At 51.4% G+C, this 13,585-nt stretch overlaps 1 protein-coding gene across 1 annotated transcript; it reads right to left on the reverse strand.

The window, feature by feature from the left end:
* Positions 1-429: 429 nt before the first annotated feature.
* LOC140655952 (microsomal triglyceride transfer protein-like) lies at positions 430-13,102 on the reverse strand. Its single transcript, XM_072871058.1, has 18 exons — positions 13,036-13,102; positions 11,722-11,903; positions 11,374-11,517; positions 10,732-10,839; positions 9,959-10,075; positions 8,151-8,290; positions 7,698-7,851; positions 6,848-7,005; positions 6,116-6,281; positions 5,558-5,665; positions 5,226-5,438; positions 4,878-5,092; positions 4,164-4,261; positions 2,942-3,063; positions 2,285-2,512; positions 1,832-1,956; positions 1,362-1,532; positions 430-1,071 (listed from the first exon to the last, which is right to left on the reverse strand). The coding sequence occupies exons 1-18, from the start codon at positions 13,100-13,102 to the stop codon at positions 924-926; spliced, it is 2,664 nt and encodes an 887-aa protein (XP_072727159.1). The 3' UTR covers positions 430-923.
* Positions 13,103-13,585: the final 483 nt, after the last annotated feature.

Raw genomic sequence — 13,585 nt, forward strand, 5'->3', positions numbered from 1 at the left:
GAAAGCTCTGTGGGTTGCATTCCTCTGCCTTGCTCCTGTTTTTGCTCCAAGTGTAAATCCGACCCCCACTGAAATACAAGCTGTCCGTCCGTCTGTGTTGCCACCCCCCCAGCCTCATCCTTGATGCCTGATGTGACACCAGCCACATCCCTGGCAACAGAGTGCAAATTCCCCCCAGGAGTAAGAGGATGGCACTAAGCTGCGAGGGAGCTGAGTTGCCTTCACATGCAAATAAATGCAAACACCTTCGATTAATCTGGAAAGAACACACAATAATTGGCAACAGGTTATGCAGCATCTTGTCTTGCTTCTCTGCCCTTCTCCCTGAGGATTGTTCTGGGGTGGATGTCTCCGTGGTTGCATTAAAAAAATAATTTAGAAACCCCACACCTCCTCCAGAAATAAAATTTTGCATGTTCCTGGGCTCTTTTGGCAGCTGTAAAACTGTGCATTAAAGGAAGGTCATTCACTCTCTCTGTGGGGAACCTCCTCCCTGCTGGCTGCAGGTGTGCTCCCTCCCGACTGCTTTGATAAATGGGGAGAAAATACAGCATTTTTGGGTATTGGCTTGCAGAAGGGTTTCTTGGGCTCTGAGAAACTCATTCATTTGCAAAACAAGGCTGTTTTTCACAAGGACCAGTTTGGTTTCCAGTAAGTCCTTCCCCATGAAGGGGAAGAGTTCAGGAAGGGGAAATCTCAGCCTTTGGGGTGGGGAGGGCTGGCTTGGCTCCTCCAGCCCCAAGCAAAGGGTGCCTCTGGCTGTCCTGCAGTAGTTCCTCTTGTGGTCTCTTCTGATGCCCTTATTGCCCCATTTTTCTTATTAAAAGATGGTTGTGGAGGAGTTGGGCAGAGCCCTTGACAGCTCACATCAGGTTCGCAGAGAATTGGGATGCGTGGCAGGCTCTCAAAGTGCTCAGACTCCCTTATTCTTCTTCCGCTGTCAGCAGGAGGTTGCAGACCTTGGAGTTAGCCCCGTGCAAAGCAAACTCCCGCCCGGGCATGGTGCCCTGCCTGCCTTTTCGAGCAGTGCTACTCTGGCTCCCGACAGACTTGGAAACTGTGAAGATTTCTCTGTGGGACAAGGTGATAGCAAGATGGTCAGGAGGCTGTGGTGCTGGTGGACCTCATCCTCCTCCCAGCCCAGTATATTCACCATCAGGGCTTCTCCTGATGGTCTAAGCATGGGACTTCCATCCCCATCACCATGAACTTGTGGTGTCCTTCGCCCTCTCCCTACTGGTTTTGACCCACCCTGCTCAATAAGTGTACAACCATTAATTCTCTCCTCTCCCCAAGAAGTCCTCCTTTATCTCAAGCACATCATGATGTTTCTACAGTATCTGGCTGTATCCAGAGCTTACCTGTATGGGACCTGCTCCTCTCTCAGCTGCAGGCACATAAGAATTGGGCTGCTGGAAAACCTCAGGATGGTATCAAACTGGATTGAGGTCTCCACCTCTGTCTGGCTTCTCAGGGTGGCTTGGAGGAAAGGGGCATCTAGTTCTGCCTGGAAATCAATGGCGAGACTTCCCCTGCGAGAGGGAAGCACGTGGATCCAGTCACCGAGCAACGGCCCTGTACTGGGCACCCTGCACTGGCACCAAACAACCCCATAAGCATCTTAATTTTAGGTCTGGCCATGGAAAAGGAGTGTGTAACCGATGCCCGTCAGACCCCTACCCAACGTGTCTACCAGACAGGGCTGGACCCAGCAGGAGAAGAGCAAGGGGCTGTGGGAAGTCAGCCTAAGGTGGAGCATCCCTCATGCTGGGTGCTGAGCCCCGCCGAGTACCCCGCATCCCCAGAGCCAAGCAGTTTCTCACCCGCTGACCTTGTGTTGATGCTGGTTTTCAGTTCCTGCTCCCAAATGCTCACGTCCATGTCAGCTGAAATGTCAAGCCCCAGCCCGCCCTGGAGTTTGATGGCCACTTGGAGGCCAGACTGTAGAGGAATGACCTGGGAGATGGAGAAGGCAGAACTTTCTGTGATCGGGCACCTCTCTTGGCCAAGCAGCTGATATTGGCAGTGATGCATGTCTGCTGGGACTATCCCAACCCTGCAGCTGGGCTTTTGTGGGAGGAACTCAAGCCACATGTGTCCTGTGGCAGAGCCGAGCCATTCTGCTCTTTTACCAACCCCAAGAGACCTCTGGCAGTGCCACCGTGCTCTTAGATGTGCATACACAGTGAGTAACATACCTCAAATCCACTGGCTCATGCTATGGGATTCACTAGGATTTGGTGTCGAGGCAGGTTACCCCCTCCCCCCCCCCCCCATCCAGTACCTGGTGATGGTCCATCAGCAGGAGGTTCCCTTTGACCACGCTTGTGGGTTCTCCGCTGCTTAACAGGACCTTGGCCATTAAGTCTGTATATCCCTGGAAGAAGACTATTGGCCGCAGCTGAACATCGAAGAAGATGGCAGACATCCCGGCCATGAGCTCTGGCTCCTCTTCACCTTCCAAAACATTTTCTCCCAGCATCGACTCCATCCCTTGTGCTTCAATAGTGACCTAAAACACAGAAGCAGAGACGTGCAACCTGTGCAGAGCAAAGCTGGAGAGTCCATTTCGTGCCCTGCAACACTATTTGAGTTGCTATACTTGTCCAACTCTTGGATAGACACCCTTTGAAGCAGGAGGAATAGTGATGGCGTGGGCTGGATGGAGCATCCATGCTATCCCTGAGCACCATGCAGCAGTGGTGCTTTTTTTTGGGGGGGGTAGCAGACTCCCTTCTCCAGAGCAGGTCTGTCTGGCTTCTCATCAGTGATGGGGGGTATGCATTTATGCATTTCTGATACAGGGCACACTGAGTGCAGAGGTGAGGTCAAGCATCATAAGGAGGTTAAGAGGGGACACAGGTGGGGCAGTGTCACCACTGGGTTAGTGCTGCCACCCCCCTCCGTGTATGTCCCCCCAGCTGCTCTCCTGGCAGCACACCTGAGCTGCGTGAAGCCGCCGGCCATGGCTGAGCAGCGAGAAGTCAGAGACGCTCTTTCTCAGGAATCCACCTTCCAAAAACAGCAGGTCCAGCCCGAAGGTGGAAAGCAGGTCCTGGGTGACTGAAAGGCAGAGAGATGCCTGTAAGCATCCCTGGGCAATGTCTGGCACACCTCTTTTTGCAAATGAGTCACTGAACAGTGGTGAGCCATAAATGCTCTGAGAGCAGCAGCAGGGCATGAAGGCTGACAAGAAAATAAAGAGCCCATAGGTAGGATGTGCAAGGCTGGGATCCCGGCAAGCATGTCCTCTGCACCCAGTGCCACCAAGTCAGCACTCAGCAGGACGGGGCAGTTTCTTAAAAGAGCTTGTCCAGATTGCTTGTGGGAATTGGGAGGTCACTGGGTATGTCTAAAAGCAGGATCCTGAGAGCTCCTTGGTAATTTGTAAGCCTCCTCAACAGATTGTATGGCTAGTCCTGTAGAGCTGTCCCATCAATGGTCAGTGCAGCTGACCCGCACAGATCTTGTATGTTAGCCATTAAATATCTGATAAAGCTAAATTATTCAGAGGGGAAAGCTTCTCTGCACCATCGCCTTCCATTCTTGCAATAATCAAAGGATTTAGTGTTGCAATGTTTTTCTTCCAGGTGTTGGCTACTTTGCTTCCACCTACCCCCTACAAGGCTAGACTGAGCTAATTTGAAGAGGGACGGAAATGAGAGCTGAGGGGCGAAGATTTAAGCAGATATTTAGCAAGCATTGATTGTTGCAGTCTCTCTGAAGTTTGATGATTTTTATCTCAGTATAAGGATTCTCCTCTTTGAAGAGCTTATTAAAAATACCTAAGGAACTGAGGAATGGAGCTTCTTGACTTATCAGGAAAAGCACAGAAACTCCCACCTACAATCTACCATTGGTTTCATATCCAGCTGAAGTTCTTCTTTCAAATTAGCAGGACTTGGGAAAAGTATGTGGCACAGCCCAGCCCTCCTGCTGTAGAAAGCCAGGTGGTTGCAGGGGTGTCGGAGAGGCATATACGTCTCGGGTGATGGCAAGCAGCCAGCCTCAGCTGGTGCTGGGGGGCATGCTCAGAAACCTCACACCGAGATTTTGGGGCATTTCTATAAAGCCAAGGCCTCTTCTGAAAGCTGCCTTTTCCCACCAGCCCCTCCTTTAGCCATTTGAGGGGACCATGGGGTGAGTGTCCTCTGTGGTGTCACCTGTCAGAGGTCCTGAGAAAGAAGAGGAGATGCCAGCTTTCGAGAAGAAGTTGTAATTATTTATCCGTGGGTCTCTCATGATGTCTTTCATTATCTTCCTGGAAGCAAGAGGGAAAGGGTATGTCAGCACAGGGAAGGAAGGAAGGGAAAGTGTCAGTGGTCATTACAGAAATCTGTACAAAGAAGGAAATACAAATTTCAATACTATCTCTCAGTTGCCCAGAGAAGTGTGAGCAAAAAAGGAAATGAGCAGACGTGGGCTACCCTGGAATTTCCCTCTCCTCTGCTTTATTAGGATAAACCAGTCAGATATTTTTGTGCAGCTTTTGCTTAGCTCTGAAAAATGTTAGTGCTCGGTTCGTTTTGTGCAGATAGGAAGATTAATGCAGTTACAAATTGTGCGCTGCCCTGTGAGCCAGAGCGTTGGCCTCCAAGGACTCTGCCAAAGCCACGAGCCTGGGTCCTGGTGCCGTGGGGCAGAACAAGGAGGGATGCCAGGTTTTGGCTGTCTGGGCATCATCTGCATTAGCAGCCCTGCTGTTTTCTTCCTCCTGCAGCTGGGAATTTCCAGGCAGCTCCACGCAGTGATGCTAGCATGTGCGCTTATCCAGCTTTAAAGGCATGTTGGATCAAAAGCCACAGCTGGAGTGTGCAGGAACTAAAACCAGCAATGTAGAGCTAGGGAGAAAAATGCAACCTTCCCCCCAGACCCACCTTGCTGGGTGGTGGTCGGCATGCAGGCTGTTCTGGACCTTCAGCAGCAGAAATGTCGCTGTCTCTGTCTCCAGCTCATTGGCAGCCAGCAGGATGTTGATCACATCCATGGGCGAGGGCTCGTTATCTAGGAGGATTTCTGCAGCAGCCAGGCGACATGTTTTTTCATAGCTCTTCCTCTTCTCATGGAAAATCCTCCTCATTGCTCGTTTCACCTGATGTGAGAGAGCAATTAAAATGGTACTGTTAGGGTGGTGGTGATGTGCAAATGGTGGCTCCGTTTGCACACTGATGGCTTGGCTTTGAATGGGAAGAGGAGCACCAAGCCTTGGCAGTTTTGTATCATACCTTGCTGGAGATGTGCCGAGTGGGGAATCGCTGCAGGGCAGAGATGGCCACGGTGGTGACGGCGGCGGGACCCTCCTCAGCGTGGTCCAGGAGGGTGGGAATGGTTTCGGGGAGCACTGCATTCCCCAGCGCTAGCAGGTAAATGACCACCTCTGACTCCTCCTCAGCACCTCTTAGCCCCCTGAGGATGGTTTCCATCCCACGCTCCACCTCCTGCTCGGGGTTTGCAGGAGGGCAGAAAAGAAGGTGAGGGACAGGAGACGTTCTGGGCACCCCTGGAGGGAAGGGGTGTGTCTGAAAAAGCAAAGTATGGGGGTCTTCAGAGGACCCACCTGCAGCCCACACAGCTTCTGCTGGCACAGCTTGCCGACCACAGAACCCATGGCAACTATCCCTGTCTCCTGGACTTCGGGGGCCAGCTGCTTCCCATCCAGCTTGTCCTGGGTACCGGGAAAGGGGTATTAGGAAGCAGGAAAGAAAAATGGGGAAAAAGAGAGAGGAGGAGTATGTTTTACCTCTTATCTCAAAGTGTTTACCAAAAAAGTAAGGAAAAACTAGTTCTTACCTGCCTTGAAGGAGGCAATGCATGGTTTAATTGGATAAAATGCTGATTTTTCACAGTGGCTTTTAATTAAGCTTTTATTATCTGTAATGTGCTGATATAAAGCACTTTCTGCTGAATGCTTTTCCTCCGAGGAGCAACTACTCCCATCGCCACTGTCCCATTAAAAGCACATAAAATAATCCCATAAGCAGGAAGATATATTTCTACAGAAACATATTTTCCTTTTTCAGGAAAACATGCTTGCTGTTCCCTCCTGCCTGAAATGTGGTGAGGATCCATCCCAGACTCAGGACCCTCAGGGAGGGAGAGAAAAGTCCGTACTTACTAACACCAGGCGGAGAAGCTCTCCAGAAGGCCGGGGAGAGAAAGCTGCTGCATAGAGAAACTTCTCCAGCAGGGACTTGGGCTCCTTGCTGAAATCCAGAAAGTCCGAGAGAGCTGCCAAGGATGCCACCGACTGTGCGGCCACTGCTGCTTCCACGAGGAAGGGGCTGGAGCGAGAAGAGCGAGATCACCTGTGGCATGACCCACCAATAGAGCTGGAGAAGAAACAAGGTGCCCTGTACAACTCCTCATCCCCCTTTCTCTTCTCTATGCTTTCCTCTTGCTTTAAAATCCACAGGAACTTCAGTTCATGGGTTAAAAAAGCCTAGGAAGTTGGCTCTTGCTCTGAACTCACCCATGTCTAGGTAGTTCACTGCAGAGCAGAGCCCGGCCCCAGCACCCACACTGACAGGGATGGATGCTAGAGCCATGGGTGGACGGTCTGTAAATAACAGGCCTTCAACGACATTTGCAGAAAGCCTTGCTGGAGCATTCGCTCTGCTCCAAAGCCAGCAAAAAAAAAAAAAAGCAAGCCATGCAGTGGTTGTACAGAACAGGCATTAAGAAAAAAGCAGAGTATGTTTGCACTAGTCAGGACAGCTGCCTTGACCAGGTATGGTGTATGGACCAGCATCAAATGACCCTAGTTGCCAGGGTCAGGAATGACCCTACATGCCAGTACTCTACATGCACAGAAAGCCAATTTTGGCAAGATAGCTCCTGGGAGTCTCACAGCATCTCCTCGGGCGCTCTTCTCAGCAGCTGCAGAACATCTCTCTTCTTGGCGCTGCGCAGCATCTGGATAAACCTCTGGAACTGCCATGTGGTCGCTGCCTTCGAGGTGTCCATTTTGACTCTCTGGGTGTCAAAAGCCTTCAGGTAGGCTCTCAGCTGCAAAGATGAGGTTTGTTAGGTGGAATTTAGCCTCTTTTACCTCTCATCCTCAATCATGGGGGATTGTTTATACTTGGGAAATATTTAGGAGTGGGAGAGGCTCATGGGGTTGTGCAATTTCCTGCAGGCATCTACTGCAGCCTCCCACCCCCACCACTGAGGGCTTGTGCTGAAGCCCAAATGCCTCAATTTGTGGTATGTGCCAGGAAAAGAGCAGGAGAAACTGTGAGTATCACCGGTGCCTGAAAGTCACTGCAATTCCAGATTTCCTAGGTGAAAAGCCTGGAGGACTTGAGGAGGCAGAAATAACTCCTCCTTTGTCCTTGCTAGCCTGACCTGTGGTGGAAATGTTTCCTGACCTCAGACCTGTGATGAGTTTAACCCCACTGGATGTGCCAGCCATGCACCAGGTTACTTCTCCCATCACAGAAATGCAGCTATGTCTGGGGGGACAGTGGGGTCCTTCCACCACAGGTAGCAACATTAGACACTATTTAGGAGAGGTAACAAGTCAGGCTGCTGCTCTACAGCGCTCCTGGGGCTGCATCCTGCCTCGACAGTGGTAACCAACCCATCCAAATGCACCACTGTGCTTTAACCCCAAATCCCACAGCCTTCTCCTGCCTGCTCAGGTGCCCAGCTTGGAGGAGAGCACATGGCAACTTTTGGGGGTGGATAGCATCACTGACCGATGGGCAGCGGGTGCAGACCCTCCTGAAGGGCAGGCTGGCCATGCCCAGGGGCTGGTGCTGTCCCCCTGTGCCAGCCAGCACATCCTCGAGGCTTTGTCCAGCCACCTCTGCTGGGCCGGGCATCGGAGGAGACGCAAGCTGGAGCTGCTGCCTGTGGAGGGAGAAGAAGCCATCAGGAAGTGCTTTGTCATTTACACCCTCCGTGGCTCAGAGGCTGGTTGGGTTCATGCAGGTTTGGAGAAGGACGAGATGTGGGGGGAAGCTGTCAAAAGGTGTCTGGTGTTCCCTCCATGCCACGCCCAGCTGCTGCACCCTCTCCTCCTTGCTGCCTGCACCAGGCTGTGCCAGCCAAGCTGGCAGGAGAGCAGTGAACGCTTTAACTCCAACAGAGGCACCTTCATCCCATGCCAGGCTGCCTAGTTCGGGCAGTGGTATAGGGACATCACTCACCTTGAACTGATTTTGATGCCGGTGGTGGACCTCAGGGCTGGAGACACCACGTGGCTTTCCTCCGCCAGCACCGACTGGAGGAGGTTGCCTTTCACTATGTACTGGCTTTTGCTGGTGGGCTGCCACTCGACTCCAAAAATCTTGAAAAAGGAAAAGCAAGGAGAAAAAACACACCCTTTTCTCTCATCCCCTCTCCCCAGATTTCTCTCCTCTCTAAGGCAGCAAAAGAGCTTTCCAGTCCACGAAGTCACCTGCTTCCCTTGCAAAATGTAGGAAAGGAGAATCCAGAAGAGCCCAACCTTTTCCCAGATGTGGGAGAAGGCAGCACCAGGTGAAGACCACGGCGAGGGGATGCTCTCGCCCATGGCTGACGTGGGGGGACAGACTGGTGACACCATGCGGGCTTTCTCTTTCATTACAAGGTGATGTCACCCTGGCTCAGCCACAGCAGAAAAGGGCAGCAGAGGGAGCAAGGAATGCTCCTGCCTCGTGTGGGTGATGCCTGGAGACTGCAAACTGGAAATAAATGCCTCCCAAAGCATTGCCCTTCTTTCAGATCCATTTGACAGCGCTAGCTCCGTAGCTGTCCCAACGCAGCTGCATGGCATGGGAAGAGGCATGGCCCTCAATGCCAAAACCTGCCTCATCCTGACGAGCATCAGCAAGGACATTATCCAAGCGAAAGAGAAAGCTAAGCAACAGCAATTTCCACTGAGCTCATGCCAAAAAATGCTTGGCTTCCTTGCTGTGCTGCATGGTGACCTTGGGGAAGCTCTCTGGCTTTTTTCCTTCCAAAAGAAATGACGCACTTGCTGGACTTCACCTCTGCCTCTTCTCCCTGCCCCAGCGAGGGGAGCACCGGTCATGCCGGGAGATGTTATCAGAGTAGCTGGGCTTGCACATGGCAGGTCTTGGGGAAGGGGAAGAGCTGAACCATGTGCAAGCGGTGGTTTTTGACAGCAAATGGCATTAGCAATAATAATATCGCTATTTTAATAGAGAGGGGTTTTTTATCCATAGGCTTTGCCTTTTACAGAGCTGGGCAGCATCGCTATTTTGCTGTCACAGCTATGGATACAGGCAAGGTCCAGAGAGCTGCCTAAGTCCAGGTGGCAGGCTTGTGGGAAAACCTTATTGCCAAAAATGTGCTATGCAGGGTTGGTTACTTTCTTGGTTAAGTTTGCCATGATTCATACCCCAGAAAGCTTTTATTATAAGAACATTCAGAGTTTGACTGCCAGGTGTCGACACCCCTGCTGAAGCCCAGGGGCTCTCTATGCAGTGATGTCCATTTTTATATTTAATTCAGTAGAACTTATATCTTTTAAAAAAACAATTTTAATCGTGGCAGGTATAACTGCATTGGGACCCACAGAGTTTCATCTATTTATGTCAGGGCTGAACACGGGCTACTGCTTTAAATGAAACAAGCAGCAGTCTTTGGTCCTGTCCCCTGTCAACCTAATCCCCAATCTGATGAGTCTGAGGTCTAGAAAACATTTCTGTATCTCCACCTTCCCAAGCAGGATTAGCTGACAGGTCAGAAGTGATAACAAGGATGGGGATGGGATGACCCAGGACATCTTTTCTGCTCCTACCCACCTCAAAACCATATGCTCCTCCTGAGGTATGTTGGTGCATCCCACTTTTGGTATGGGTCTAAGAGCTGGAGCCCCATCCCAGGCTGGTGCAGAAGGCTGAAGCCAGCTGGGAGTAGGACTCACAGCCCACCTGTAGGAAGATTTTGGGGACTACCCTGATGTACTTGATGTAAGTTGAGCCCACCACCGCGAGACCAATGGACTTGCTTTGTTTACGGAGGCGAATCCAGACTTCGGCTTTGTGCAGCTGAGGAGATCTTTTGTCTTCATGATGGAATGGTTGGACATGGCATATGTGATTTGGCAGCTCCCAGAGACGTCCTCCTGAAACACAAATGTAAGTGACCATGGTTAAGGGTGATCGGCTTTGATTAAGCCTGAATAAAATGATCTGTGTAGAGGACAGACACAAAAGACAAACTACTAAAGAGAAAAATCATCAAAAAGCTAGAAACTGGGCTGTATTTGGGGGTGTTGTATAGCTCCAAGTCCATCTGGGCAGGAAATTTGCTTTTGCAAATTTAGGCTAACACCAGCAGCAGCACCTTTGTGCCTGCATTTTGGGTTTTGAGGTTATTTCATGTTGTTTGCAGGTCACTACAGCATCAGTTGAGCTCTGGAGGGAGGGATTTCCCTGCCATTTGCCAGCTGCTGGCTGGGCTGAGCAAAGCAAATCCTGCTTGGCAGAAATTCTTGTAGAGTTTTTTCTCCACTTTTCCTACTGTCCAGGGAAATATGACAATTTTGTAAGTGTGCCCACTTCTGAAAATAATCTACAGATTATTTTATTTTAAATCTTCTGTCTTTCCAATAGCCATCCTCGCCTACAGCCCAGGGGCAGCTGGATCAGCAAAGCCTATGATGTTTATCCTGAATTTTGGCTCTGCTGAAGCACCTTGGCTGGCTGTGCTTCGGGGCCAGCTCTCCTGCTGCGGCATGGTCGGCTTTCGGGCAGGATCTGGCCCTGGCTCTGCACCTACCTCCACTGTGATGCTGGCATGGGGCTGGAGCTGGAGCAGACTGACAACGCCTCGCTTCAGGTTTGAGATCAGGATGCTTTCTGCTTTGTCCCCGTAGAAGGCTTTGACCTGGGAGGGCAAGAGGCAGTGTCTGCTTGTGGGGACGGCTCTGGGGGCCCTGCGGGCGCTTTGCTGCCTTCCCTGCTGAACTGCATCTCCCCCACAACCTAAGCAACACCCTGTAGATACCCGAAGATTTTTCACAAGGAGGACTGTATCCCTCAATAGCACAGGCTTTGTGGATGCATGCCCACAAATTTTCCCCCCCTTTTTTTTTTTTTTCCCCCTGATGGTTTTCCTAAGCCTTAGAGGAGAAGGTCAGAAAGAAGCTCACATCCCACAGTCAGGACTGAGGCCCTTTTCACACAGGATGCTGCAGCTCTGGCCGAGCCTGCAGCCCCTTTGGAGAATGGGGCTTCATCTAGGGTCACACTGGACCTTGCGGGAGGCCTGCATTTGTCACCCTGTCAGGTTCCTCGTGCTCTGATATGAAATCAGATGTGGAGCAGGAGTTTGTACGGGCTTTTTAGCCAGGAAAATTTGGGGTGTGGGCAGGAATGCTCTACGGAGGGCATGAGCAAGCCCAGGAGGTGTCCAGCTGACCTTCCCACTGCTCCAAGAGATGAACACTGGCTGCTGGAGCTCTGCCCGGGCTTCCTGGCTCAGTGCAATCTCTGCAGGGGGACCTCCAGTGCCGTCCTGGCTCCTCTCCTCTTCTGGCTCGTGTTGGGCTTTCAGGTCGCTGATCTATGAGAGCAGAAGATGGCAGAAAGCAGTGCCAAGCATGTCTGCTCTAAAGTTGCTATGCATTTTACCTGCAGGCGATGGCCTCTTGGTCAGAGAGGTCATTTTTCAGATGGCTTGGGCTAGACAGGGAAGGGGCTGAAGAAAGACAGCAGCACTGCTCCCAGGAGGAGTACCTGGGTGCAATGGCTTTACCACCTCACGCACCTGCACCTGGAGCAGCTCTTCCCCACCTCGGTCCCTCCAGAGCCGGTGCAGCTGGACCAACGCCTCAGCCCGCAGCCAGGGTCCCTGTGGGGACGGCGTGGATGCATGGTCCAGCTGGACGTCCAGGGTATAGCGGTACTGATACAGGGTCCCAGGCTCGAAAGAAAGCGGCTGCAAATCCCCTAAGGAAAGATGCAAATGTTGGAGGTACGCGGTTGCAGACCTCAGTCCCTCTGCTCGCTGCAGCCAGCATCCTCCACCCTAGAGAGGACCTGGACTTGCAGGGATCCTTGCAACCTGCATCACTTTGCCTCCTGAAAGTGTCATTTTTATGCCAAGCACTAGGTATAGCTGACATGTTTGGGGGAGAACATGGGAAGGTTTTCTTGGGAAATTATTTGTGCCTGTGGCTTGGATATTTGGGTGTTCTCAGGGTGACAGCTGATTCCTGCTTGTGTTTCCAGTGTTGCCTTAGAAATGATGGCCAGAGTGGGGGCCCTCCTTGGGGACTTCAGCACTTTTTGAAAGTGCCAGAGAAACACACTTTAATCCTAAAGGAAAGTTTTCTGAGCATGCCCATGGACAGGAGGGATGTCTTGAAGTGTCCTTTCACCATTGTGCGTTAACTGGGGCAACGTTACCATTTTTATTTAAGGGAGAAGAGAGGCCATATTGTTCATATCATGTGTTTCCCATCAGAACTGCCAATTCTTAATTAAATCACTGACTTTGTGTTGGGGCAAAATGAAGTTGATGGGGCAACTTTAGATCAAACTCCCTGTTTTAATCTGATTTATCTAGAATTATTTGGACTCACTTCTCTTGTTCATATACAAAGATGATTGTAGGGGGAAGGGTTGCCTTTGCCATGACATAACCAGTCTCATCTATTTTCTAAAGTAATTTGAAATTCTTCTGCAAATGTGATGCACTTGCTGGGCTTCTGAAGTGTCTTATAGTTTTGCTACTTTTGCTATAATGATAAATGAATCGAAGGAAATCCAGCTCACTCCCTGGGGCTTTCCTCCATGAGTCAGACTGGGGAGTTCCTATATTTCTGCACTGTGTGCAGTTTGAAAAGCCCCAGCTCTCTGGTTTTCCTCGCCCCCCCCAGGGAAGACTTTCACAGTCCCCCAAAATTTCCCTGCCTCGGGAGATGCTCAGACCATTTGCAGTTGTGGCAACAACTCTTCCCTCCCCAGCCTGCATTATGGCGAGCCCCGGGAGGCTCTGTGCACCGGGACGAGCATCCCGCCTCTCGGGGCATCGGGGCCCCGTTGTGTCCCTGGACCCTGTCAGCCCAAAGTCTCTTACCTTTTGCTGTGCTCACGAAGGACAAGCAAAGCAGGCAAACGTATCCCGAAACGGCCTGCGGATTCATGGTGGGCCCTGGGAGCTGGGCGGGAGACGGGAAGGAAGGGGGGTGGGAGAGGGACTGTACAACAAAAGTGGGCAAGATTTGCAGCGTCAGGCGATGGGGCCCGACCTTCTCCCTATCCCCGCCTTACACACCCAAGGAAAAGCAAATAATTAAACCTTTGCACCAACCGCCAGCAGCCACGGAGGGTTTGGAAATCAGCTGGGGTTTGCCAAAGACCGGCGGGAGGGGAGGAAAGCTGCAAAAAAGAGCTGCCAGAAGCATTGCGGGTGGAGAAACTGCCGGTTTGCCCTGATACGGGAGGGGGATGCTCAGAAAGCTGCTCCATCCCTTGGTGAACCATCTCTTCCCACCAGAAGGGAAAGGGGAATAAATTGTTGCTTTTAAGAGAAAAGATCTGGAAGGGGGAAAACTGCTTTTCCATCCTTTTAGTTAGAGACTGGGATTTGCAGCCCGGAGGCTCAAGTTACTTAAAGGGCCAGGCTG

The sequence above is a fragment of the Ciconia boyciana genome, chromosome 8, assembly GCF_034638445.1.
Source record: "Ciconia boyciana chromosome 8, ASM3463844v1, whole genome shotgun sequence".
Lineage (NCBI taxonomy): Eukaryota > Metazoa > Chordata > Aves > Ciconiiformes > Ciconiidae > Ciconia > Ciconia boyciana.

What these genes read in the sequence shown, in the direction of transcription:
- LOC140655952 (XM_072871058.1), bottom strand. Translation starts at nt 13,102, where the DNA reads ATGAATCCGCAGGCCGTTTCGGGATACGTTTGCCTGCTTTGCTTGTCC. An exon ending in TCTGCACCCGCTGCCCATCG is followed by an intron (nt 7,006 to 7,697) that starts GTCAGTGATGCT and finishes TCATCTTTGCAG; the next exon opens with CTGAGAGCCTACCTGAAGGC. An exon ending in GGCGGCTTCACGCAGCTCAG is followed by an intron (nt 2,513 to 2,941) that starts GTGTGCTGCCAG and finishes TCTGTGTTTTAG; the next exon opens with GTCACTATTGAAGCACAAGG.